The following is a 26,287-nucleotide window of genomic DNA, read 5'->3' on the forward strand; positions in this document are numbered from 1 at the left end:
TGCCTGAGCCTCCGAGGGCATGAGCCTTAGTCCTTTGTGTCTTGGCCTCTTAGACAGAGGGAAACAGCATCTGAAGGCCATGGCTGGCTTCCTCCCAAGGATGGGTTCTTGATGTGCAGCTCACCTGGGACCCTGGCACACCTCACACCTCCCACAGCCCTCCCAGTTGAGAGGGCAGAGAAGGGAAGAAGCCTGTGGCCTCAAGGATGGCTGTGCACAGTCCTGACCTAGGAGTGGGGCTGGGAACCCCAGGCGTCATAATACTTCCCCCCCCCATTCATTAATCCATTCCACTGCACACAGACAAGGGAGGGGAGCTGGGTTCAGAGTTCCCATGAAGAAAAGATCTTGGGCAGGGACTTGGGTTTCAGTGGGCTTCAGCCTCCATATATATATGGGTCAGCAGGAGGGTGGGGAAGCCAAGAAAGTTCTGGTGCAGTGGGCCACCTCCCCAAAAGCCCGGAGTTCAGGCCGCCTCGGCAGGGGCTAGTCTTCCCTGCTCTGTCTTCTGCCCTGGTCAGCTACACGTGCCACTTCGAGGGCTACAGTGAGTGCTGGAAAAGAAGGCAGAGACTGAATAGGAGAGTCATCGGTAGAAGGAGGATGACCAGAGGTCTCCCCTGATCACTGTCCTGCCCTGCCCCATCCCCACCCCACCTATCATGCAAGCCTTACCCTTGGTCTAAGTGTGTACCAGTTGAGCTTCCGGTTGCCCCAATCCCAGCTGGCCAAGTCGATCTCTATCTCTCCCATGAAAATATTATGTCCCAGAAGGTCATTGTGCCACACGGAGAGGTTCAGCTTCTGGTCTATCAGGGCCATTTTCTCAATCTTGTACTGGAAAACACCCCAGCCACCCCCACGGCCAGATGAGGACAAAGGCACTGGGGCTGGTTTCCCAATGTTGGCCCCCGGACCCAAAAGTGGCCCTTTCTGTTGCCCCTCGCAAGGTCACAGACACCCTTTGGAGGGTCATCTTTCTCCATCCCTTCAGGCAGAAACGAGGACTGAGGAAAGAGGCCAGGGGAGTTGAAGCCTTGAGGACAGGGAACCAGCCAGGTGGGTGGCAGGACGTGGAAGACCCCAACCTGGGAGTGGAGGAGGCAGTGGGGGAGTCTGAGAGCCAAGGAGCTGTCCAGCAGCTGGAGAAGAGGCTCAGGTGCTCAGAGGGCATGAGGGCTGGGAAGTGGGAGAGCAAGACTGTTTGCCCTGAAGGGGCAGCAGGAAATCCATCACTGCCACCTCTGTGTGCACAAGAGCCAGGCCTAATGGGGGAGGGGTCAGAGAAGGGGGGCTGTGCAGGTGCTGTGGAATGCTGGGAAGGGTCAGTTGGTTTTGCTAAACTGTCTCCTTTCCCTTTTTCTCTCTCCTTCCTTCTATTTCTTTCTTTCTGTCTCTCATTCTCTTTCCCTCCTTCCTCTATATCCCTGTCTCTGTATGTCTCTCCCTCGTCTGTCTGTCTGTCTGTCTCTTTTCCTTAAGGGAAAGCTCTTGGTGAGGGCTGCACTGGTGAACCCCAGTGGATGCCAAGCCACAGGGTGCTCTACCCCAAACCGCTGACCCATATAGGTGAGAGAAGAAAACCACACTGGTCAGTTCCCAGCCTCTAAAGGGGAAGCTCAGGCATCCATTCCAGGGAAATGATGGGCTTTGTCAGGGGTCTCCCCCTGGAGCATGGGCAGGGCACGGTGACACTCCCCTGCAGAAGTCAACTGCAGCCTGGAGGCTGAGCATGCTGAGGCCAGCAGAGCACACCAAGCCCAAGAGGCTCTCCTGTCTGTCTCCCCACTTACTGGCTGTCAGGGACTGCCCACAGAACCAATGATTGGCCAGCATTTCAAGCATGCCAGGCAGTCCCCAGTAGCGATGGCAGCTCCCTGAGCACCTCACACCGACAGCTGTTCCTTAGCATCTCTGCGGATGCACAGCCCCTCTGGCAGGCAGGCTGGCACCCTAGTATCATAGTCCCATTTTACAGAGGGGGACAGCGCTCTGTGAGGCCATCTTGGCATGGTGTGGGCTGTTGGCACCTAGAGCCCTGCCTGCCCACCTGGGTTGCCTCCCTGGGGCCAGCTCCAGGCTCACAGGGTTTGGAAAACCAAGTGGGAAGCCTGAGCCACTGAGCTCTTCCTACCTTCAGCATTTCTTGGAAAGTCGGGTTCACCGTCCTTTTCCGCACAGACGTCTTCCTTTTACCCAGTCGGGTGCTGTCAGGGATCAGGTAGGTTTTGACGTACCTGGAAAGGGAGCACCCAAGGAGTGGGAAGAGCACCAGGCCTGGGGCATGGCCACAGACACCTGCTCTACCGACGGGGCTTCAGAGTGGGGCAAGTGTATGGCAAGGAAGAGCCAGGTCTGTCTGTATGTGTGATGTGTGTGTGTGTGGTGTGTATCTGAGTTTGAGTGCCATGACGCATCCTAGCCCCCTTCTCACAAACCCTGGGTGCCCTCCCCCACCAGTGAACTTAGCCCAACCCAGCAGGTTCCTCCCACCCTGCCCCGGGTATCAACGGTGATGAAGAACATTCCCCAGAAGGAGCTTCCAGACTGCACAACAACACAAGCCCACAGCTAAACCCAAGGAACCTGCCTGTGGGCCCCAGGGGAAGGGGGCCTGGACTAGGGCCAGGACAGACCAGGGGCCAAAGGCAGAGGATTGGACCGAGCCGGGAGGGGACTCACGGGTCAGATCTGCCTTTGCTTCCATCTACCACTGCCAGGTTCTTGCACTGACACACGTAAATCTTGAATTCTCCAAATGTCTTGTCATAGTCCAGAGCCACCTGGACTGCTCCCTGGATATCTGTGGGCCTCAGGTCCCCTTTAGAGCCACTATATACCCTGCCTTTCACCTGGACAAAAGCAGAGGAACCAGCTCAGGAAATCCTTGCCCAGTCCAGGCTCCCCCCGGCCCTCCTGTGTCACTTCTGAAATGGGAGGGCATTGGATCCAGTGGGAACCAAAAAGGGGAAAGCCTAGGAGGGAGGTGAGTTGGGCTGCTTTTCCTGACAGTCACTTCCCTCAGCCCAGCAAGGCTGTTTCTGGGGAGTGGGAGCCCCAAGGGAGCCATGCTTCCACATGGTGGCACTTACAGAGGATGAGGCCATCATGTCAGAGGAACTTTTGGGGTTCGGGTTCTTTGGGCCTTGGTCGATCTGGAAGCTTCCCTCACGATTCAGATCGGGCTCCATCTGTCCAACAACCAACAGACACTCACCAAGGGGCTGAGATCTCCTGGTGCCAGCCAACGCCATGGACCAAAAAATACCAGAGAGACAGAGTGTGTTGCTGAGGCAGGCTTAGGCAGGCCAAACTAGCCTCAGCCTGGGGAGGGACCTCCCAGGGCAGCCTGTGCTGTCTGTCATTCACCTCTCCAAGGGGGCATCCATCCCACTTGGAACATACCAAGGACCTTTCAGGACTCTCCCAGGGTCTGCAAAGCCCTTTCAGAAATTCAGAAAAGAATTTTACCCATTAGTCTTCACATGTGTTCCAGACTCTCCTCCCCCAGATCATGGGAAACTTAGAGAATTTGCTATGAAGTAAGTTACATGTGAGTATAAAGGAATGCTACCCTGCTGCTGGAGTGCTAGGAAATGAATACAGCCGAAGTTCACCCTTTTTGGTGTGCTTCCAGTCAGGTGGGTACCATTTGTGCCCAGCACACCAGAAGGAGAATTAGGCAGAGCCCACTGGGCTCAACATGGCTTTTGGGTGGCAAACAAAAGTAGAGCCATTTTGTCCACATTTGGGGGAAAGAATTGTGGAAGAATTTCTGGATCTCCTTCTACACACACTGGATTAAATACAACTTTCATTCACAGAAATCCATAGATTCCTCTGTGCCACCCCCCATGACAGTGAGGAAGGGAACAGCTACCCTAGAGTAAAATGGGGGGGGACACAATGGGCTCTTCAATCTCTTCTGATACTTTGGACCCAACTTACAGAGGAAAAAGCTGAGGCACACAGACTACAATGCTGGAGAGAGCTCTCTCTCTCTCCTCCTCCTCCCTCTTCTCCCTCTCTCCCTAGGATGCTCACTGCATTTGAAGATAGGGCTCATTCCTCCCATGATCCCTCACCCTGTAACGTCCACCTCAAAGTGTTGGTCCTGCCCTCTGAGGTAGCCAAGCACAATCAGTCTCATCCCTTTCCTATAGGGTGACTCCTGGAACCCCTGAGCTGGCTCCTTGTCCTCCCAAACACCACTGACCTCTCACAGACAGCCCAGACATCACAGCAAATGGGCAGACTGGGCATCCATGGTGCCCAAATTCCCACTTGTTTTGCCATACAGGGAGCTCTACCCTGCATGACAGCATAAGAATATGGCTCACACTCACCTCTGTTCAGGATTCTGCTGACAGGGTCCAGTCCAGGCAGAGTCTCCAGAGTCTGCAGAGAGAGCCCAGACTAAGTGACTCAGTTTCCCCCACATGCTTCTGCTGTCTCCCCCCTTGCCCTCCAGCCCTGTATGGCCCCCAGTACCCCACTACACAAGAGATTGGAAGTAAATTGGGTTCCAACATTTCTTTTCCCTGCTGCTCCTGAGTACCCAGCATGCAATCCCATGGGAGTGGGGAGGACAAAAACATGGGGGAATCTCTGCCCAAGGCAGAAGGGAACAAAGGGTGAAAAGGAGACCTGGGGCCCCCGTTGCTACTTGGGGAGGGGGACAGGTAGAGGGAGTGATTGGATAAGGGAGACAGAACCCAGGAGCCCAAGCCCTTCAAAGCCCACCCAGTGGGCTCTCCTCTCATGCCAACCACTTGGTCTCTGGCCCATCATGATTCAACAGTCACAGGCAGCTTTACAAGAGGCCCTGACATACATGTAAAGTCAAGAGACCACCTTTGCCTGGCACCTAGAGTTTCCATTTTCAGGCACCGAGCCGACACCCTCCTCCTATACACAGAGAGCTGACCCTGAGGACTGACCAATAGAAACTCACCATGGCAACCCTCTGTGACACAAGGCTGGGAAGGAGCCAGGGCTCAGACTCTCCTTGGTGCAGAGGGTTTGACAAGGGAGCAGGGCCGGCAGCAGCCTCCCCCCTCCCCCAGGCAGACCAGTGCCCACACCTCTGGGCTCTCCTCTATCGCCAGGGGCTTTAAACCTTGGCTGCCGCCCCCAAGCACCCCCTGGGCCACCCGCCTTCCCGGAAGGCAACCTCAGACGCAGATGGAGGCCCTTATGCCGAAAAGCCCCAAACGCTGTGCCCAGCCCCCAGCGTGGCAGGGAGGAACCTGGACCCTCCCTGCTGGCTCCCTGCACACAGTTAGGCCTCCCCGAAAGAGGGCAGAGTGGCCCAAGGCAGGAAAGAGACGGACGCCGTCCGCCCTAGGGCCTCTCCCTCCCTGCCTCCGAGCCCCGGCAGCAGGCTAGGAAAAGTCGAGGGTGCTGAGCCTGGGTCTGCCAAAGAGCTCAGCTGGGAAGCCTGAACGGGGGGGGGGGGGGGGGGGGGGACGGGCGAGGGCTCTGAGGCTGTCCGCGGTCACGGACAGGGAGGGACCCGGGGCCAGCCCAGCCCTTCTCGGAATCCCGTCTGGCAATGCCTAAAAGCAGCCACCCAGAGCCAGACACACAGAGCCACAACAGAAACTGGGGGCTCCTCTCCCCCTCGGGGACCCCCCCCCCCACGGCTCCAGCCCAGGCCCCTCCCCGGGCTGCCTTCAGAACAAGGGATGGCATCAGTACCCCATGCGGTGGTGGCTCATTCCACGGCCTGCCTTCACCCTGGCCAGGGCTGTTGGACGCAGCAGCCGCTGTGTTAAACAAGACTCCTCTGCCTGAAGCCCGCCAGAGCGCCTCAATTTCACTGGCTGGGCGGTGACGTCACAATGGAGCCCTCGGCCAATCAGCTCTCAGCCCTGGACAGCTCAGCCTCAATTGTGACCTTGGCCCGAGCCTCCGCGGGGGCAGCAGCAGGCTGGCCCAATCCGTCCTCGGGAAGCTCCTTAGGGAGTGTCACCGGGGACCTCCGTGCCCCGAGCCCCGGGGCTCCCTCAGGGAACACACACAGCCCAGTTAGCCTCTCTGCAAAAGGCAAAAAGCACGTCCCTCCAGAGCCCAGGAGCTCCGCCCCTGCACCTCTCCGCCGGCCCTCCGGCCCGCCTGCACCCCCCACGCCGCCCCCAGGCCCCACACTCGGGCCCCACGTCCTCCCTCGGGGACTCCCGGGCACTCCCTCCCATCTGACCTGGCTTCCTGCCCGTCCTCTCCCCAGAGGGCCTTTCTCCTACTTCCCCCCCCCCGCCTTCGGGGACTCTCGGGGGCCGACGTGTCCCGGGGGGTCCCCGCGTGCTGGGGGGCTGCACTGGCAGCTTTCCCGAACCACAAAGAGCCTCCTGGAAGGCCCTGGCCCGAGACACCGGCCCGGCCTGTCTTTCCCAGAACGCTCCAACGAGAGGGAGGCGCCAGGCCCTTGGCCAGCGGCAGCAGCCTCTGCTCCAGCCCTCCAGAGGGAGGGTGGTGCCTCATCTCAGCGCTGGGGAGGCCCCGGGCCCCTCAGAGCCATGCCGGGGCCGCCCAGGAGCCCAGAGGGTCTCCGGGGACTCCGAGGCCTCTGTGGGCACTGTGGCCCAGCTCCCCCGCCCAGCTTTCTCTGCTCTTCTGGGCAGAGGCTGTCCGAAGGCTCCTTCAGGAGAGGGGGAGACCTGGGGGCGGGGCGGGGGTCGAGGCCAGGAGCCCCTGCCTTGGGCTGCCGCCCCTTTCCCTCCCCTCAGGACCAGAGCCTTCTTCGGCCTTCCCTGGTCTGCCTGAGCCCCCAGCACAGAGGGCTGCCCTGGGCCGCAGAGGACGGGGCTTTGAGCCCTGCCTCAGCACCTTCCTCCCCGGTCCAGAGGCCTCCCCTCTCTGGGCCTCTGTTTCCTCAGCTATAAAGTGAGAGGGTGGGAGATGCTGCCCTCTAAGGTCCCTTCCAGCCCTCAGCCTCTGGGGAGAGCCTGGAGGGAGTGGGGAGGCCTGGCCGGAGGCTAGTTCCGAATTTCTGCTCAGTCTAGCCAGGCCCTTGGAATGGGCTCTGAGCAGGTCCCGCTGGGCCAGTTTCCTGGCTTAGCTCCCAATAGTGCACTCAGGCTTCCCCACAATGCCCACAACTCAGTAAAATGTTCTCAGCCCTCGGCAGAATCCGGCTGGTCCCACCATTGACCAGAGAGGGAGCCCAGCCAGCTCCCAACCAGAGGCACAAGATGGAGCCTGCCACGTGGGTTCACTCAGTTGCCCCAATTCATCCCTCTGTGCCCTCCCTCCTCTCCCAGGAGGAGCAGCCCAGGCTGACTCCTGAGCTGGGGAAACAGAGCAAGCCAGGCAGGCAGGGGCAGCTGGAGCAGTCAAGGGGGAAGGTTCTAGAAGCAGGCGACAGTTGGCAGCATGGCCCCAGCCCATGTGAGCAGGAGCCCCCTGTGTGCAATCAGCAGAGCTGAGGGGTCATGGAAGCCAGGGGAGGAGGGAAGCAGCCTGCCCCCCACCCCAGGGAGCCGGCCCTGGCCCTGGAGCAGCAGGGCACGAAGGGGGCAGATCCTGGCCTGAGAGGATTCCCCTCCCTTCTGATGCCAGGAAAACCAGCTAGTCACTGCCAAGGTGCCCACATCTGCACCTTCCCCCTCGTGGCAGGCTCTGTGTAACAGACCCAGAGAAGATGGGCTCTCCTTCCCTGACTACAGTCAAGCCTGTGCCAGGTGGAGGCCAGACCAGAGACTGCCCACATCCTGGGCTTGCTACCTCAGGGCTGGCGGGCTGGCGGGCTGGCGGGCTGGCAGGCAGGCAGGCAGGCAGGCAGGCAGGCAGGTTCTCTCCCCCTGCCTCCTCCCCACCTTGAGTGTAGTGGAAGCTAGAGACAGAGGGCCCCATAGAGGAGGAAGCTGGAGGCAGGGGGTCTAGACCAGGGTGCCAGGCTTTCCCAGCCCAACCTCCACCTTGTTCTCTACCCAAGTCCTCTACCCCAGAGGGCTCCTTCCCTGGGAACCTGGAGGGGTTGGGGAGCAGGGGGCAGAGCCTGGGAGCACAGGGAAAGGGAGCAGGTGGCATGGGGGGAGGCAGGGGCAGGAAGATGGAGGAGGCTGTGTTTTCAGAAGGGATGACTGAGGAGCAGAAATAAGAAGAAGGACTACGAACAAGTCACCATAGAAGATCTTTATTTTTCTTTTGGGGACGGGTGAGCTTTTTTACTCTTAGAGCAAAGAATGTAAGATAACACATTAAAACTTCAAAGAACGTCCTCCATGAGCAACATCTGGGGAGAGGATGACTTTGCACCTTCTGATTTTCTGAAATCTCCAGGAAAGCTGTGGAGGGAGTCATGTGGCCATAGGGGAAGTGCCACAGATGAAGGGGAAGGGGAGGGGGGGCAGGGGAGGGGAGGGAAGGGAAGGAAGGGGATGGGAGAGAAGAGAAGGGGAGGGGATGGGGGGAAGGGAAGGGAAAGGAAGGGGAGGGGAGGGAAGGGAAGGGAAGGGAAGGGGAGGGGAGGGGAGGGGAGGGGAGGGGAGGGGAGGGAAGGGAAGGGAAGGGAAGGGAAGGGAAGGGAAGGGAAGGGAAGGGAAGGGAAGGGAAGGGAAGGGAAGGGAAGGGAAGGGAAGGGAAGGGAAGGGAAGGGAAGGGAAGGGAAGGGAAGGGAAGGGAAGGGAAGGGAAGGGAAGGGAAGGGAAGGGAAGGGAAGGGAAGGGAAGGGAAGGGAAGGGAAGGGAAGGGAATGTAAAGTGATGGGAAGGAAATGGAAGGGGTTATTAAGCTTTTAGTCCTTCCTAGACCCCAATTATCATGCCCCTGTTGGGATCTGAGCAAAAGGAACATCTTCTGCTCTTCCATCTTCCTGTACAGGGTCCACTGGAATATTTGGGTATCTTAAGTACCAGAAAGGAGGTCTAGATCTTCCATTTCTATTCCTAGCTATTGGTCCTGGAGAGCCATAGGGGTGAGATTGGTAGTGGGCAGGAGCAGCCACTCCAAATCTTCTTCCTTCTGCTAATCTTCCATCTCTCACTCCAGACAGGACTGCCAGCATACCCTCCGGGAGGGCTTGATATCTTTCAGCAATGGCCATTGATGTAGGTCTGAGGTGATGATAGTCTGGAAGGACGTGGAACCATCTCCCTTGGACTCCATCTCTCCTGTCGCCAGCATCAACAAAGGATCGATGGAAATATTCGGGGAATGGCTGAGGCTGATGTTCAAAGACAATAGGGGGTCGTGGTACAGCCCCAGGGATCTGATCACCTCCTCCACCCAAAGCTGTAACAAGCAAGTTAGGGAGGGGATAGCCGACCCTGACACGAACTGCTGGTGGATGAATGGATCTCCCTCTCCCATTTCCTCTCAAAAGAACACGGCCAACTTCTTGAGATGAAGGCATCCTTGTTGGTAGGGAAGGGTCTCAGGTGTTGGTTGGAATCCAGATCTATCCTCCACTCTTTTCACTGGAATCTGTCCAGGGGACAGTCGAAAAAGTCTCAAAACTGCCACAGAGTTCATAGGAGGAGAGTGTGGCTGCTGTTCTTTCATCTCCTCCCCTATAAGAAGGCTATGAGACCACCATTCCCATCAGCCTCCCAGGGAAGGAATGTTGTCTGATGTAGGGCCCCTCAGTCATGACAACCTCAGAACCCCCTCTGCATAGTGACATCCTTCAGGCTTTGTGATCTCACTGCCCCCCACAGGGGTGACCAGTTTGCTGGGCTCAGTCATTTCCTCTCCATCTAGGTGGCAGGAGTGAGGGGGCCATCTGTCTCCATAAACTCAAGTAGAAGGGTCCAGAAACCCACCGGGATTCAAAACAACATTCTCTCTCAAGCTGGTGAAGCTCTTCATCAGGATTGTTTGGTTTTCAGTGCCCTGAACTGTGGCTTTCCACAGGGATGTGACCCAGGGAAGAGGGGGGCAGGGGCTCCCAGCTCCCTGACTCCTCTTTGCTCAGGCTCAGAGGCAACAAGCCATTCTGGAAGACCTCCAGCCTCAGACACTCCCTAGCTGGGCAAGTCACTTCCTTGCTGTCTGCCTCAGTTTCCCCATCTATTCCCCAGGACACCTCCTCCCTCCTGGACCAAATGAGATCCTGTTTGAGAAGCATTTGGCATGGTCCCTGGCACACATAAGTACCACATAAATGCTGTTACTGTCTAGACCAAACTAGGCCTGCCAAAGTGCTCCTCCAGCCTTGGCTGGAAGACCCCTCAGCCCATGTCCTACTCCTAAAGAGCTCAGGCTGGTAGAAAGGCTATTGAGCCTCCAGTGCCCCTGCCTGACCACCACATCCAGGGGCTCTCCTCTCCTCTCAGGGCTCTGTTCCTTCCATCATCTGGGGCACAGGCTTTATCATGAATCAAAGGCCCAGGTTTGGGGTTCGGTTTTTCTTTCCTGCCCAGGGTCGTCTCACTGGACGTGAGGGTGGCTGTGCCCAAGCCCCTCAAAGTCAGGGCTGAGGCTGCACTAGGTGTAAGAATGAGTGTGCTTTTGCCAGCTGACAATATCAGCTCCCAGAAGGCTGAGGGGGCTGACCATGGAGCACAGGTCAGATCTAGAGCTGGACCCAAGACATCACTTAGTGTTTCTGGCAACTTGGAGAGAGTAAGGGACTGGCCCAAGGTCACCCAGGCACTCTACTACTAAGTAGAGCAGAGCTGAGATTCCAGCCCAGCTGGGCTGATCCCAGATGCAGTCCTACCCTTTCCTCTACATCACAAAGGTGAACATCACTGAGGAGCAGCAGTGGGCCCAGCAGACCGGCTCACACCAGTCTTTGCACTCCAGCTTCTGCACCCCAGGAGAGGCACTCCCTGCACCCCTGCTTCTTCTGCCAGCCCATCTGCAGTTGCCCTTCCACTGGTCACCCTCAAGCTGTAGCCTCCTCCCCTCTCCAGAGCCAAACTCGTCCTACCCTTCTCACTTGCTCACCCTCTTTCTGATGGCCTCTGCTTCAAAACCTGTCCTCTTTTGACTCCTCCTAGTTCTCAACCACACAGGTTTGAGAGCAGGAGGGGACCCTCAAGTCCACTTATGCCTCCCCACCCCACCCCTTCATTTTAGAGAACGGGTGCCAGAGAGGGAAGGGGGCCCGAGAGCTAGCCAAGATCTCAGGCTCCTGATCCTTTGACTTGGAACTCCTAAAACCTGGCTCATTTCACCTTCTCCAGGGAGAAGGTCTCCCTGAGCCCTGCTTTGCCAATCACCTGGGGCAGTCCCCAAGCCCCACAACATTCACTGGACCCCTGAGGGAGAAGGGAGTGACAGAAGGAAGACAGCTGGGCAAGTTCATCCCTACCCTAAGCCTGGAGCATAGCCCTGCACCCAGCCCCCTGTGCCCTATTCTGGCTGTGGAGATGAAGCCTGCTCACTGACTGCTCCTTCAGGGAAGGCAGCCACAACCCCACTGAAGATACAGGAAAAGGTTGGTACCCCAAAACAAAAGCACTGACCCCCAAAGTTCTTGACCAATATCCAGAAACTCAGCTTTTGATGGGTGGCAATGACACTAAAGAGGAGGCCTCTGCATCCTAAAGAGCATAAGGCCTTTCCATCAGTCTTGCAGTAGCAACCTTCCCCATCAGTGGTCTTTTCCATTGCTTAGCTCAGTGCTCTCCACATACTAAATGCTTGTTTCTTTCCTTCCTTTCTTCTTTCCTTCACTGATGTTGGACGCTCAGCAGCCTCAGTGAATGCTGGCTGCCTGAATGGCTAGTTCGAAGCCTCCCCAAAGATTCAGCATCTCCTGTGCTCATCTTGAATTCCAACAGTTGTTTGGACTCTTTCCTCTTGCACTCTCCCTCCAGCAGTCTTGCTCCCTATTTGATTTCTCCTATCTAGCCTCCCAAGATATCAAGTTTCGAGGATGCAATCTAAGCAATCCTGCCTCCATTCTCTCCTTCCTCCAGTCTATCCTGAGAACCATGGCCTAACAGTCCATCTATCTTTATGGTAAGATCTCTCTTCTGCCTCACTGCTCTAAGCCCTGCACTGTTTTCTGATTGCCCCTTGGTTGGAATTCAAATGTTTTCATGGCTCCTCCCCTACCCACCCATGGGCTCCACTATCTTTCCAGCTTTCTCTTTGTTGACTCTCCATCTATGATTCCATTGTGCTGTGTCCAAAAGAGAACTGATTCTGTCCCTAGGAAAGACCTCTGAGAAGGATCATGGTCTCTTGCCCCCATGTTCAGGAAACAGATGTAAGGAAGTTGGGAGGGTGAGAGGTAAGGAGAAAGGGAGGAAGTTAGGGAGGAAGGGAGGAATTGAGAGAAAGCTAGACGGAGAGAGGGAGGAAGAGAAGGAAGCATAGAAGGAAAGAAGATGGAAAAGGAGACAGGAAGGTAGGCAGATAGGAAGGTGGAAGGATGGAGGGAGAGGAGGTAGCTATGCAAGGAAGATATCTATAGGTAAGTAAGGAAGTAGGGTGGGAGGGAAGTAGGTAGTAGGGGAGGAAGGGGTGGAGGGTATTGGTAGAGAAGAAGGTAGCTAGGGTAGTGGGGAAGAAGATAAGTAGGGAGGGAGATAATTAAGGAGAGAAAAAGGAGAGAGGAAAGGAGAGAGTTGGGGAGAGAAGTAGATAGGTAGGGTGGTTGGAAGGGAGGGAGGGGGTAGGTAAGGAGGTAAGGAAGGAAGGCAGGAGAGAGGTAAGGAGGAAAGTAAGGAGGGACATAATGAGCGAGAGCATGAGAGTGGTATAGAGGGAGCACAGGAAGGAAATAAGGAGTTAGGGAGGGAGGGAGATGGTAGGAAAGGGAGATGGGTAAAGGGGTGTAGGAATGGAGGTGGAGAGGTAGTTTGAGAGGTTAGAAGGGAAGGAGGGAGGATGTAGGGAGAGAGGGAGGGAGATAGCATGGCAAGTAAGTAGGAACTTAGGATGGCACATAGGGAGTTACAAAGGGAGGGAAGAGAGGTAAGAAGAGAGTGGTAAGGGCTGAGGGGAGAGCCAAGAAGTTAGGAGGAAAAGACATAAAGAGGGAGGGAGGCTGGATGTGAAGAATTCAGTTGAGGGAATTAGGTAGAAAGAGAAAGATATGGAGTTAAGAAGGGAGGAAAAAAGGGAAGAAAAAAGTTGGTAGGGAGGATTAGAGGGATCTAGGAAGAGAGGAGCTAGGAAAGTAAGGAGAGAAGGAGGGAGGTAAGATGGAAGGAAAAATGGAAGGAGGATGGAGAGAGGGAGGAAGGGGGAGGAAGGGATATAGGTAGAAAAGAAGGGAATGGAGGGGCTGAAGGAGGTAGGGAGATAGGGTTTTAGTGAGGGGGAAGTGTAGTGAGGTAGAGGAGGGAAGAAGAAAGGAATGCAATGAAGTAGGGACTGAGGGAGGGAGAGGCATGCAATGGAGGGAGGTACTAAGGTAGGGAAGGAGGTAGAAAAGAAGGGGGAGAAGAATATAGGTAGAAAGGTAGGGAGCTAGGGTTGGAAAGAGGGAGGGAAATAGGGATGGAGGGAGGAGGGAGTTTGTGAGGTAGGGAGGGATGCATGTGGGGAGAGAGGTATGGAGTGGGGAAGGGAAGTTATGGAGTAGGTAGAAAAATAGGATAGAAGGAAGGAAGAGAAGTGAGGGATGGAAATTATCAAGCAGGCAGGGAGGGAGGAAAGGAGGAAAGGTACTAGGTAAATAGTACATAATGAAAAAGATGGGGGAAGGTAGAGAGGAAATGAAGTAGGGAGGGAGGAAAGGGGATACAGAGGGGGATCTACAGAAGAAAGGAGGTAGGAAAGTAGGGAGGGAGGGAACTAAGATGTGAGGGAGGGAAAAAGGAAGAGAGAAAATGATGTAAGGAGGGAAGAAATTAGGTAGAGAGGGAGGGAAAGAGGTAGGAAAGCAGGGAGGGAAAAGGAAAGGGTGGAGAAAAAGACAAGAAAGGAGGCAAGGAGGTAGAACAGTAGGAAGGGAGGGAGATAGGGAGGAAGGTAGAGACTTAGATACAAAGGGTGTAGAGGGATGGAAGAAGGAAGAGAAAGAGGGATGAAGGGGGAAATGAGGGAAGTTGGTAGGGAGGTTTAGAGGGATCTAGGGAGGGAGGGAAGGAGGTATAAAAGTGGGAAGGAAAGGGAGGGAGGGATGTAGAAAAGGGGAGGATGGAGGGAAGATAAAAGGTTAGGAGGTAAGGATGGAGAGGAAGGGAGGTAAGGATGGAGAGGCAGTGGTAAGAAGTTAGGTAGAGAGAGGGGTAAGTGGGGAGATGAGGGAAGGAGGAGAAAATTTGGTAGGGAGATAGGGAAGTTTAGAGGAGTCTAAGGAGGAAGGAAGTAGGAAAGCTGAGGGGAGAAGAACATAGGGAAGAAAGGAGGGAGGGAGTGGACGATGTAAGGAGGGAAGTAAGGAGGTAGTAAGGGAAAGAGGGAGGGAGAAAGCTGGGGGGTAAATAAGGAAGGAGGAACGTAAGGAGTAAGATAGAGAGGAAGTTTTGGAGCAAAGGGGATAAGGGAAAGATGGCAGTTGGTGGGGATGGGAGGAAGCTTAGAGGAATTTAGGGAGGGAAGGAGGTAGGAAGTTATTTAGGGAAGGAGGTATGGAAAGACATAGGAAGGAGGAAGAAAATAAGAGGAGGGAGGTAAGAAAGGAAGGAGGGAGGCAAGGAGGGAAGAGATAAAGACATAAGGAGGGAAGTAGGTAGGTAGGAATGCAAGGAGTTTGGAAGGAAAGAATGAATCTAGAAAGGTAGGAGGGAGGGAAAGGGAGAGGAGGGAATTTGGGAGGGATGGAGGGTAAGGAAGAAAGGAGAAAGGAAGTTTAGGAGGTAGGGATGGGGGAATGTAAAGAAGGAGATAGGTAGGGAAGGAAAGGGAGGAGAGTAGGAAGGAGGGAGAGAGGTACAAAGGGAGGAAGGTAGGAGAGAAGGAGGTTGGTAGGGATGGAGGGAGCATATAAGTAGGGAGGAAGGGAGAGAAGGAGGAAATAGGGAACTAGGAATAGAAGAGAAAGGGAAAGGAATTCACTGAAGGAAGGAGATAATGAGATACATAGAGATGATAAAAGGAGATATGGAGGGAGGGAGGTAAGAAAGGATGTCAGGAGAGAGAACTAAGGAAGAAGGGAGGTTGCAAGGTAGATAGGGAAGTAGGAAGGGAGGAAAGAAAGTAGGGAGGTAGATAGGTAGATGAGGGAGGAGTAAAGATAATGGAGTGGATACGGGAGGAAGGAAAGTATGGAAGGATGAAGAGAGGAAGAGGTATATAGTATCTCCATCCCTTCTACATCCATCCAAATCCTTTGATTATGACCTGTCTGGCACTAGGGACCTTTCCCATTGGCATCTTCTGTAACATTTCAACATAAAATCATCCCTTGAATCTATGAGGGAATCCTGGAAATGAGCACTTGCTTCTCTCATCATAAAACAGATCCTGCCTTTCTTTTAAAACCTGAAATGATAATGGTGGAACTACATTAGAAATTGGCCCCAACTTTCCCTTCCCATTTGCCATAGGTGTTTTTCTTTCTGCATGGATAGGGCTTCCTGAATCTTTGGACCTTTGTCATCATGCTCTATTGTTTTGGGGAAAATCAAGTCAACAATCTAAACCTTTTTTTAAGATAATGCAGTCTCACCATATGAAGCTTTTTTGGAAAGCCTTAGTTTTCAGTGTCTCATTCTGCACATTTCAGTGGTTTAGGAGTGGGTCTCACTTCATCTGAGGGTTAATTAAAGCAGATGAGGAGACAAGTAGGGAATTAGGGAAATAGAGGAGGAAGAGAGGGAGAAAAGGAGGGAAGGTACTAGGTAAATAGGTGGGTAAGGGAAAGGGTAAGGAAAGAGAGGAGGGATAAAGGGAGGGAAGGATGTAGGAAGGGAGGGAGACAGGTAGGGAAGAATGAAGGTAGGGAAATAGGAAGATGGGAAGGGAAGAAGGTAGTGGGCAGGAGAGGTAGGGAAGTAGGGAGTATATTGGAAATGGAAGAAGGAAGGAAGGAGGAAGCAAGGGATAAAATGAGAGAAGGAAGGAGCAAGAGACATAATAAGAGAGGGAGATAGTGAGGTAGAGAGGAAGAAGAGGGAGGGGGAAAAGGGTGTATGTAGGGAGGTAAGAAGAAAAGTTTGGGAACTAGGGAGGGAAAAGAGGGAGTTTGGGAGTTAGGGATGGATACAGCTGGGGAGAGATGTAAGAAGAGAGGAAGGGAGGTAGGGAGATGAAAGGAAGGGAGGGAGGGAGAAAGGGAGTTGGGAGGGAAGATGAGATGGAGGTAATCAGTCAGGTAAGGAGGGAGGGAAGGTACTAGATAAATTGGTAGGAAGGTACTGAAAAGGTGAAAAATAGAGATGAAATGAAATAGGGAAGGAGGAAAATACAGGAGGGAGGAAAACAGGAAGGGAGGGAGTGAGGGAGGAAGAGAGCAAAGGATGTAAGAAGGGAGGAAAGGAAGGAAGGAGGTTGGAGCAAGGGAAGTTGGTGGGGCTTAGGGAGGTTTACAGAGATCTAGCAAGGAGTGAATGAGATAGGAAAGTAGGGAGGGAGGTTGATAAGAAAGAATGGAGGTTTAGAGGAACCTTAAGGAGGGAAGTAAGAAGGTAGGAAAGTTGGAAGAGAGGAAGAGAGGGAAATAGTTGGGGGGGAGAGATGTAAGGAGGGAAGTAAGGAGGTAGGGTGGTACCAAGGGAGGGAGACAGGGCTAGATCAAGGAGAGAGAAAGGTAGGTTGAACTTATGTGAAGGAGGAAGTTATGTAAGGAGGAATGAGAGACAGAAGGAGAAAATTTTGTTGGGAGGTTTAGGGGGATCTAAGGAAGAAGGAAATAGGAAAGCAGGGAGAGAGTGGGTGATGTAAGAAGAGAGGGAGGGATGTAGGGAAGAAAGGATGGAGGGTGTGATCAATGTAAGAGGTGAAATAGGAAGGGAGAGAGCTAGGGAGGTAAAGGAGAAAGGGACATAAGGAGTAGAGAGGAAGTTATGGGGAGAGGGGAGGAAGGAATGATAATGGAAAGATGGCAGTTTGTAGGGAGGGAGGAAAGCTTAGAGATGGGAAATTATTTAGGGAGGAAGATATGGGAAGACATAAGGAGGGAGGAGTGAAAGAGATAAGAATGGAGGGAGGGAGGAAGGTAAGTAGTCATAAGAGGAGAAAGATATGGAAGGAGGAAAAGAGGCCATGAAGGAGGGAAAGAGGGTGGGAAGGAGGAAAATTGGTAGGGGAGGGGGTTAGAGGGATCCAGGAAGGGAAGGAAGAACGTAAGATATTAGGGAGGTAGGGATGAAGAGATAGAGGGAAGGAAAGAAAGGCATGCATCCAGGTAGGAATTCAGGGAGGGAGAAAAGGAGGTAAAGAGTTAGGGAGAGACTAAAGTAGGCAAGGAGAGAGGGAAAGGGCTGGGGGAGGGATAAGGAGGGAGTGAGGAAGTTAAAAAGTTAGGTAGAGAGATGGAGGAAAGTATGGAGAATGGGAATGAGGGAGGAGAGGAGAGAAAGAGGGAAGTTGGTAGGGAAGTAGGGATGTTAGGAGGCATCTAGGGATGGAGGAATGTAGCTAGGGAGGGATTGAAAGACATAGGGAGGTAGAGAGGGAGTGAGGTAAAAAGGAGGAGGAAGATGAGTCAGAGAAGGAGGAAAGTATGGGGAGAGGGATGTAGGGAGTAAAGTATGGAAGAAGAGAGGTAAAGACATAAGGAGGGAGGTAGGATGGTAGGAATGCAAGAAACAAGGGAGAAGCTAGAGAAGCAGGGAGGGAGAGAGTATGATAGGGAGGGAAGGAGGAAGGGGAGGAAGGGGGAGGCAGGTAAGGAGGTGAGAATGGAGAAAGTTTAGGAGGGAGGGATTGAGGGATTAAAGTAGGAGAGAGGATGGGAAGGAATTAAAGAGGTAGGAAATTAGAGAGTGAGGATGGTAGAGATGGAGGAAGGGAGAGAAAGAAAGGAGGTAAAAATTGGGTAGAGAAAGAGCAATTTATGGAAGGACATAAGGAGGGAGGGAGGTAGTTAGAGAGGCTGGGAGAGAGTAGTTAGGGCCTTCCCATGGAGACATGGAGAGGAAAGAAAGGAGGGAGGGAGCAAGGGATGCAGTGACTGAGGGAGAAAAGAAGGAATGTATGTAGTGAAGTCAGAGAAACCGGGAGGGAGGGAGACAAAATAGGCAAGGAGGTAGGGAGCGTGAGACTTGAGGGAGAGATATTGGACTGCATATTGGGAGGGAGAGAGACAGGTAGCAAAGGAGGGGAAGACGTTTGGAGGTAGCAAAGGATAGAGATTGGTAGAGAGGCAGGGAAGGAGAGAGGAACATAATGAAGTAGGAAGGGATGTTGTGAGGGAGGCAGGGAGGGAGAAATTGGAGGGATGGAGGGAGGAAAGTAGAGAGGTGTGGGTTTTTAAATATAGCCTGGCCGGGGACTGCATTTCCCAGCATGCCTCAGAGGTTCCTTCCCCCCATTTCCAAGGGGGACCACACCCCCTACTTCCTAGCATAGGATTGGTTTTGAATTGGACCAATCCCGTGGGCCAGGGAGGGGCCATGCCCTCTACTCCCAGGCCCGGGATTGGTCTACATACATAAGGACCTACTAAAAGGAAAGGCTCTGCTCTTTTATGAATGAGGGTGGTGAATGGGGAGAAGTGAAAGTGGTGAGTTCATTTGAAAGTGGTGAGGAAAGTCAGGTTGTTTTTCTTTGAATAAAGCTTTAGAAAGATCCGAGAGAGATTGGAGTTTTCTTTTCATCTCTTTCCTGAGAGGGAAGGAGAAAGTAATCAAGGAATACAATAAGAGAGGGTGGTAGTGAGGTAGGAATGTATGGAGGGAAGGAAGGAAGGGAAGAGGTTCGGAAAGAGGGAGGGAGGTTGATTGGGGCTGGTGGGAATTAGGAAAGGAAGTAAGTTGGGAGATAGGTAGGGAAGTATGGAGGGAGATAGGGAGATGGGTATGGAGGGAGACAGGCAAGGATGTATAGAGGAAAGAAGGGAGAAATAGAGGCAAGAGAGGTGGGAGATAGGTAGGGAGGTAATGAGCCTGGGAGATAGGGAAGGTAGTAGAAAAAGAGAAGGAGGTTGGAAGGGAGGTAGGGTTTTAGGGTAGTTTAGAGGAAGATGGGGGGAAAAGGAGGAAAGGAGCAAAAGAGGAAGGGAGGCAGGAAGCTGGATAGAGAGGTAGTTAGGGAGGCTGAGAGGTAGGGGAAAAGGTAGATAGGGAAGGAGGAAAGAAGTAGGTAGGGCTGGAAGAAATGGAAGTGAAGGATGTAGTGATGGAGGGAGGTAGTAAGGTAGGTAATGAGGGAGGGAGGGATGTACATAGGGAGAGAGGAAGGAGTGGAAAATTTAAGGAAGGAGAGAGAGAGGGATGGAAGGAGAAAGATAGGGAGAGAGGAATTGATGCCAATTTCTTTAAGGAACCATCAGATTGGGTTAAAACAAAAGACAAAAGATTGAATCAACTATTAATTGAGTTTACATCCTTTCCAATCATCCTAGCCTCTGGCCATTACATCCAGGATGCTCCCTGCCATCTTAGACTCTGGCTATTTCCTGTGTCCCAAGCTTCAGCTAATTCAAGTAACCTGGCTGTTACTACCTCCCCCTTTTCAAAAAGATAATTTGAACCTCCCTCTTCTGTTCAGTAGAAGTTCCAGTGCTTCAGAACTATGTGTCTCCCTAAGATTCTATCCCTGGGCAATAGCTCTGTCTTGATTTTTTCTCAATTATAATCTCCTTGCTTCAATAGAATGTTATCCAGGTTGAGAGGACTAGGAGGCTGGAAGGGAGGGAAAGAGGGAGAGAGGTATGGAGTGGTGGAGGTAAGGAGGTACAGGGCTAGGGAGGGAGGGAAGTAAAAATGTAGAGTGGGAAGGAGGGAGGAGGAAGGAGGGAGGGAGGTAAAGAGATAGAAGAGAGCAGAGGAGTTAGGGAACAAGGGAGTCCGGAAAGTAGCGAGGTTGGGAGGCAGGGAAGAAGGTATGGAGGAAGGAAAGGAAGTACAGTAATGGAAAAATAGGTAAATAGGTAATGAAAAATATAGGGGAGAGGTAGAGAGGGAATGAAGATGGGAGGGAGGGACCGAAGGAGATAGGTAGGGATGCAGGAAGGTGGGAGGGAGAGAGGGGGGAGGTAAGGATGCAGGGAAGAAGGTAGAGATGGAGGTCTGGATGAAGAGACAGGTAAGGAGATGGGGAGGGAAGGCTGTAGTGGGGGAGAGAAGGAAGAAGGGGTGGAGATTTGGGAGTGGATATGGAACAAGGGAGAGGAGGGATGAATAGACAGAAGGAAAGAGGGAGCTAGTGAAATAGGGAGATGGAGGGGGAAGAAGGTCAGGAGAGAAGGATGTATTGAGGGAGGGAGAGAAGTAGTGAGGGAGGAAGCAAGGGATGCAGGAAGATAGGAAGGGAGTGAGAGAGAATAGAATGCAGGATGCAATGAGGGAGGGAGATGGGGAGAGGGAGGGATGAAGGGAAGGAGGGAAGAAGGTTGGAAGGAAGAGAGGGAGATAGTGTAGTTTAGAGGGAACTAGGGAGGAAGAGGGTTGTGATGTAGATAGGGAAGTAGAGGAGTAGAGAGTGGAAAGGAGGGAGGGAAGGACAGAGGGAAGGAAAGAAGATATGGTGCTAGATAGGTAGGAAGATAGGTAATGAAGGAGGTGGGGAGACAGAGGGAAGTAGGAAGGTAGGAGGGATTGATAAAAGTAGGGAGGGAAACGCTGGGGTGGGTATAGAGGGAAGGAGGGAACAAGATAAAGAGGGAAGGAGAAATGAAGGTATGGGCAGGAGGGATATAGGGAGGAAGGTAGGAAATTAGGGAGCTTGGGAGGGAAGGAGGGAGGAGATAGGGAGGGATGGGAATTTGGAAGATAGAAAGGGATGCAGGTAGGGAGAGGTAAGAAATTAGGAAGGGATGTAATAGCATAGGTAGGAAGGTTGGAAGGAAGGAAGTTTGGGGGGGGGATGAGTCAGGCAGGAGGAAAGGGAAGGTTGGTAGAGAAGTAGGAAAGGAGGTTGGTAGGGAGATAGGGTGGTTTAGATTAGAGGGAGCTAGGAAGGGAGGGATGTGGGGAGGCAAATAGGGAAGTAGAGAGGGAGGGAGAGGGAAAGGGGGAGAGAACAAGGTAATAAGGGAGGGAGCAGGAGGTTGGTAGAGAGGGAAATAGATTTAAAGGAATCTAGGGAGGGAAAGGAGGTAAGAAAGAAGGAAAGGAGAGAGAAAGAAGGATGGCGTTAAGGAGGTAGGAAGAAAGACTGGAGAGAAGAGAGTGATGGAAGGGATAAGTAAGAAGTTAGGTAGAGAAGGAGGGATGTATGGAGGCAGAAGAAAAGAGGGAAGTCGAGGGAGGGGAGCATGAAAGTTTGGTAGGGAGATTTAAAGGGATCTAAGAGGGAGGGGAAAATGTGAGGGAGAGAGGTAGGAAGGGAGGGAGAGAAATGGGGAGAAAGGAGAGAGGGAGAGGAGGGAAGTTCGTAAGGAGGTTTAGAGGCATCTAGAGAAGGAGGTATGGAGGTAGAAAGTAGGGAGAGAGGGAGCAATAGAGGGAGAGAGGAAAAGACCTAAGAAGGGAGGGAAAGAGGGAAGGAAATAGATAAGGAATTGGGTAGAGAAGGGATAAAGGTATGGAGTTAGGAAAGGAAAGGAAAGGAAAGGAAAGGAAAGGAAAGGAAAGGAAAGGAAAGGAAAGGAAAGGAAAGGAAAGGAAAGGAAAGGAAAGGAAAGGAAAGGAAAGGAAAGGAAAGGAAAGGAAAGGAAAGGAAAGGAAAGGAAAGGAAAGGGGGAAGGAGATGAGGGAGAAGGAGAGAAGTTGGTACGGAGGCAAAGTTTTGAAGGATCTAGAGAGGGAGGGGAGGAAGTAAGAAAAAAGGGAGTGAGGTTGATAGGGATGTAGAAAGAAAGGGAGGGCTGGAGGGAGGGGGAAAAAGAGGGAGGTAAGGAATGAAGTAGAGAAGGATCAAGTTATAGAGGGACATAAGGAGAGAGGGAGACAGTTGATTGAGGGAGATATTGAGGTAGGTAAGCAGTTAGGGATGGAAGAAGGAATGTATATTGGGAGGTAAGTAAGATGAGAGAGGGAGGGCAGGATCTAGGGAGGGAGGGAGAGTAGAAGGAAAATAAGGAGGAAGGGAGGGAGATAGGTAGATAGGTAGTTAGGTAGGGAAGGAGTAAGGGAAAAGGGAAGTAGGAATGTTTGAATGGAGGGATGGAGATTGGTAGAGAAGTAGGGAGGGAGAGAAGGACATAATGAAGTAGGTAGGAAGGTTGTGAAGGAGGGATATAAAGAGAAGTAGAGAGGGAGGGAGGGAGGGAGGGTGGGAGCCAGGGATGGCTATAGTAGGGAATTAGGTATATAGAGAGGATGGAAGTATGGAAGAAGGGATGGAGACAAGGAAGAGTGAAGATCAGGAGGGAAATAGGGAAGGAAGAAAGTTGGGGGGAGTGGGAGACAGCTAGGGAATGAGGAAGGGAGACAGACAGGCATGGAAATTAGGTTGAGAAGGAAGAAGGTATAGAGGGAGATAAGTAGAAAGGGAGGAAGGGGAAGGAGGTAGGAAAGTATGGACGTGAGGAGTTAGGTATAGAAGGAGGAAAAGGAAGGAAAGAGGGAGAAAGGGAGAGAAGATTTAGGGAAGTACGGAATTTTAGAAGAATGGAGGGAGGGAGGGAAAGGAGGGAAAGAAGGAGGTAGGAAAGGAAGGAGTGAGGAGAGCAAGGGAGGTGAGGTAGAGAAAGGAATGGAGGAAGGGAAGTAGAAAGGGAGGAAGAGAAGGGAGGGAGGGAAGAAGAGAGGTAAGGAGTTAGGAAGAGACTGGAGGTAGGCAGAAGGAGGTAAAGAGGTAAGAAGGTAGAGAGGTGAGGGAAGGAAGGAGGGAGGGAAGGAAAGGGAAGGATGGAGAGTTAGGAACAGTGCAAGCTAGGGAGGAGAGGGAGGGTAAGGAGTTAGATAGAGAAGGGACTAAGGTTGAGCGAGAGGTAGAGGGAAGGAAGGTGTTAGGGAGGTAGGGAAGTAGAGATGGAGGGAAGGAGGTGGAAAAGCAGGGAGCCAGGGAAAGAGGGATGGAGGGAGGGAAGGAAAGAGTGAGAAATAGGAATTAAGTGAGAGGGAGAGAACTAGGAAGGAGGAAGGAAGGTGGGAATGAGAAAAGTAGAGGGGCTGTAGGGAGGTAGAGAGGTTTAGAGGGATCTAGGGAGGGAGTGAAGGAAGGAGGAAAAGAGGGAAGGAGGGAAGGAGTTACACAAAGAGGGAGAAAGGAAGGAGTTACTGAGGAGAGATGGAGATAGAGTGAGGGAAGGAGATAAGAAATGAGGGAGGTTGTGAGGGAGGAAAGTATCAGGTAAGGGGGTGTAGGAGGAGAGAAATGGGATGGGAGGGAGGTACTTAGGTTGTGAGGGAGGGATGGAAGTAGGTAGGGAGGTGCAAAAGTAGGGAAGGAGAAGGTATGGTTGGAGGGAAGAAGGGAGACAGGTTGAGGGACATCAGGGTAGTTTAGAGGTAAACAGGTAGGGAGGCGGCAAGGTAGGTAGGGAAGTAGAGAAGGAAGGAGGCAGGGGGGAAAGGATAGAGGGATATGAGTAGGGAGGTAGGAAGGGAGGGAAGGACAGAAGTAAGAGGAGGGAGGGAGGGAGGGAGGGAGGAAATAAGGTAAGATATGGACATGGAGGGAGATAGGGAAGTAAGGAGAGAGGAAGATACTGAAGCTATAGAGAGAAAGGAGGGTGAGGGAAAGAGGGAGGTTTAAAGGGGGCTAGGGAGGAAGGGAGATAGAAAGGTAAGAAATTAGGGGAGTATGAAGTGGGGTAGGGAGAGGGGAAGAACAAAGGGAATTAGAAAAGGAAGGGAGATGTGATACCCAGTGGAATCATGCGCCGGCTATGGGGTGGGGGGGAAGAAAAGAAAATGATTTTTGTTTCCAATGAATAATGTTTGGAAATGACCAAATAAAATAATGTTTAAAAAAAAAGAAAAGGAGGGGAGGGTGATGAGGGATGTAGGAGAGGTGGAAAGGGAGATGAGTAGAAAGGGAGGAAAGGAAGGAGGTAGTGGGGAGGGAAGGAGGGAAGAAGGAAGGGAGGGAGATAAGACAGTAGATATGGAGGGAAGGAGCCAGGGAAATAGGGAGGTGGGGAGGGAAGGAGCATGGAAGAGGAGAGGGGCTGTAGTGAGGTAGGTAGGGAGAGAGAAAAGGTGCTATTTGTGGAAGGAGGAAAGGAAAAAAGGAGGACTTAGGGGAGGGTGGAATGTAAGGAAGTGGGGAAGGATAGAGACAGAGAAATAGGGAGGTGGGGAGGGAAGAAGGGAAGGAAGGCAGTAGTGAGAGAAGGAAGAAGATAGGTAAGGAAGGAGGTAGGGAATAAGAGAGGAAGGGAGAAGAGACATCTCTCGCTTTTTACAGATGAGTTTTGTTTTCAGTATTTGTTTCGGAAAAACTCTACATTTACTTTTGCCCTCCCTGAGATTCTTGACAAAGAATTTTAAAAAACAAACAGTAATATAAAAAGGTCCTTGAGTATAGTCATTTGGCTCCAGAATTTCCTTTATTTCATTACTTTTTTTTCAACTCTGTGTACTGGTTCCATGGCAGAAGAGCAATAAGAGCTAGGCAATGGGGGGTTAAGTGACCTAGGAAGTGTCTGCAAAAGTACAGATTTGGACCCAGGACCTCCCATCCCTAGGCCTGGCTCTCAATCCACTGAGCTACCCAGCTGCCCCCAATTAAATTACTTTTTAAGCAAAGAGGTACAAAATTCATTGAGTTCCATCTATAGTGCCAATTTCTTTGCCCCATAAATCACCAACCCAAAAGGAAAGTAGGAAGGGAGTGAAGGAGAGCAAGCACAATTATAAATCACAAACCCAGGGGATCAGATAGTTTGAACATAGCCTTAATATCCCAGCTAAATAATATCCTGGTTCTTCCTAATACCCTGACTAAGAGGGCTTTGAAGTAAAGATTTGTTCCTAGAAGTTGTTGGTGCTGAACAGCAGCACTAAGAGTTGAGCGCTTTTCAATCTTCAACTCCTAATGGTTCACTTTCTGGGTGTTCAAATCAGCCTCTCCTCTAAAGGAGCACCTGTTCCCTAAAGCAATGGAGGGTAGGCACCATAACGAACTAACAGCTTTCCCGAGTCAGGGATGAGAAGTCTGCCTGCCCGAGGGCTCTGATTGGTTAGCATGGCAAAATCATTGCTTTCTGGACCCCTTCCTCACTTAGAAACTAGAGAAAAAGCTCCCAGTGATGCTGAGAAGTGGGCCAGCCACCAAAGCAGTGCACAAGCACTGGGAGAACTGTAATCCAAAATAGGGTGCACAAAAATCAACTTCAAGCACTGCTCTTCTAAGGCAACCCTCCAAAGGCTAGCTTGTTTCCCTGGCAGATCTAGCCGTGTTTCTTTATGCAGAGGAAATACACGTGTACCCAGCACCTTTGAACCCTTTTCAAATACCAGCCACCTAGTGAACTGAGCAGAATTTCCAAGGCTGCATTAAGGTGTCCTTTGAAAATGAAAACCATGGCTATAGGACCTGAGAGAGCTTTGCTTAACTCCCTTGCTACTTCCCCCACCTCCCTGCCATCGTCCCTCCCTAAATACCTCTCTCCCAACATCCCTCTCTATTTCCCTCTTTACATCCTTTCCTCCCTAAGTACCTCTCTCTACTCTCCCTTCTTCCCAGAGGGAGGGGAAGGAGGGAGAGAATTAGAAAAGGAGGGAAAGAGTGAGGAAGATATGGAGGAAGAAAAGGGAAGGAGGTAAAGGAGTTAGGTAGAGAGCAGGAGGAGATATAGGATGGGAGGGAAGGAGTTATAGAGGAGGGAAGGGAAAGAGACAGACAGGAACATAAGGGAGGAGGGAGGAAGGAAAATAGGGAGATAGGTAGGGGATAGATAGAGAGGAGGAAGGGAAGGAGGGAAGGAGGGAGGGAGTGAGAGAGGTACAGATTCTAGGGAAGGAGGTTGGGAGGAGGGAGGGAGAGTATTTAAAAAGGAGCAAGGGAGGGACAATAAAGAAGGGATAGTGAGAGAGGGAAGGAGGTACCAAGGGAGGGAAGGAGGGAGGTGGGTGCTAGCAGGGAGTCCCCAGGCAGGGCCTTCAGAGAGGGTGCAATCTCTCCAACTAGCCCTTTACTGTCTGCCTACACAGTGCAAACTGCCAGTGTATGCTTCCTCTTGTTATAGCCAAAGCAGCTGGAGGAGATGATACAGTCCTGGCACGAGGTGATAGCATGAGCATAAATGCCTAGAACACCGAAGGGAGGTTCTCTATTGACCAAGGAACTGAAGCAGGAAAGCCTAGACATTACCACCCCCCTCTCCACAAACCCTTCTCAGTAAGCCCCAACACACACACACAGTCTCCTATCTCTGTCTCTCTCTGTGCCTCCCTCTGTCCCCCTCCTGTCAACGTTCCTTTGTATCTGTCCCTGTTTCTCT

The 26,287-nt window shown here is 52.2% G+C and overlaps 1 protein-coding gene across 3 annotated transcripts in view; it reads right to left on the reverse strand.

Moving 5' to 3' along the window:
* Positions 1-360: 360 nt before the first annotated feature.
* Positions 361-26,287, reverse strand: part of LOC103102557 (synaptotagmin-like protein 2) — a 46,488-nt gene continuing 20,561 nt past the window's right edge. The window contains exons 1-7 of one of the 3 annotated variants that reach the window (XM_056809456.1): positions 5,701-6,045; positions 4,347-4,398; positions 3,093-3,191; positions 2,683-2,852; positions 2,135-2,237; positions 676-837; positions 361-554 (exon numbers count right to left, since the gene is read on the reverse strand). In XM_056809456.1, coding sequence (XP_056665434.1) covers positions 543-554; positions 676-837; positions 2,135-2,237; positions 2,683-2,852; positions 3,093-3,191 — 546 coding nt within the window. In that variant the 5' untranslated portion in view covers positions 4,347-4,398; positions 5,701-6,045 and the 3' untranslated portion in view covers positions 361-542. Of the gene's footprint in view, positions 555-675; positions 838-2,134; positions 2,238-2,682; positions 2,853-3,092; positions 3,235-4,346; positions 4,399-5,700; positions 6,046-26,287 lie in introns of those variants that run through there. The other 2 variants (XM_056809457.1, XM_056809458.1) reach the window with 2 other exon arrangements.

The sequence above is a fragment of the Monodelphis domestica genome, chromosome X (genome assembly GCF_027887165.1).
Source record: "Monodelphis domestica isolate mMonDom1 chromosome X, mMonDom1.pri, whole genome shotgun sequence".
Lineage (NCBI taxonomy): Eukaryota > Metazoa > Chordata > Mammalia > Didelphimorphia > Didelphidae > Monodelphis > Monodelphis domestica.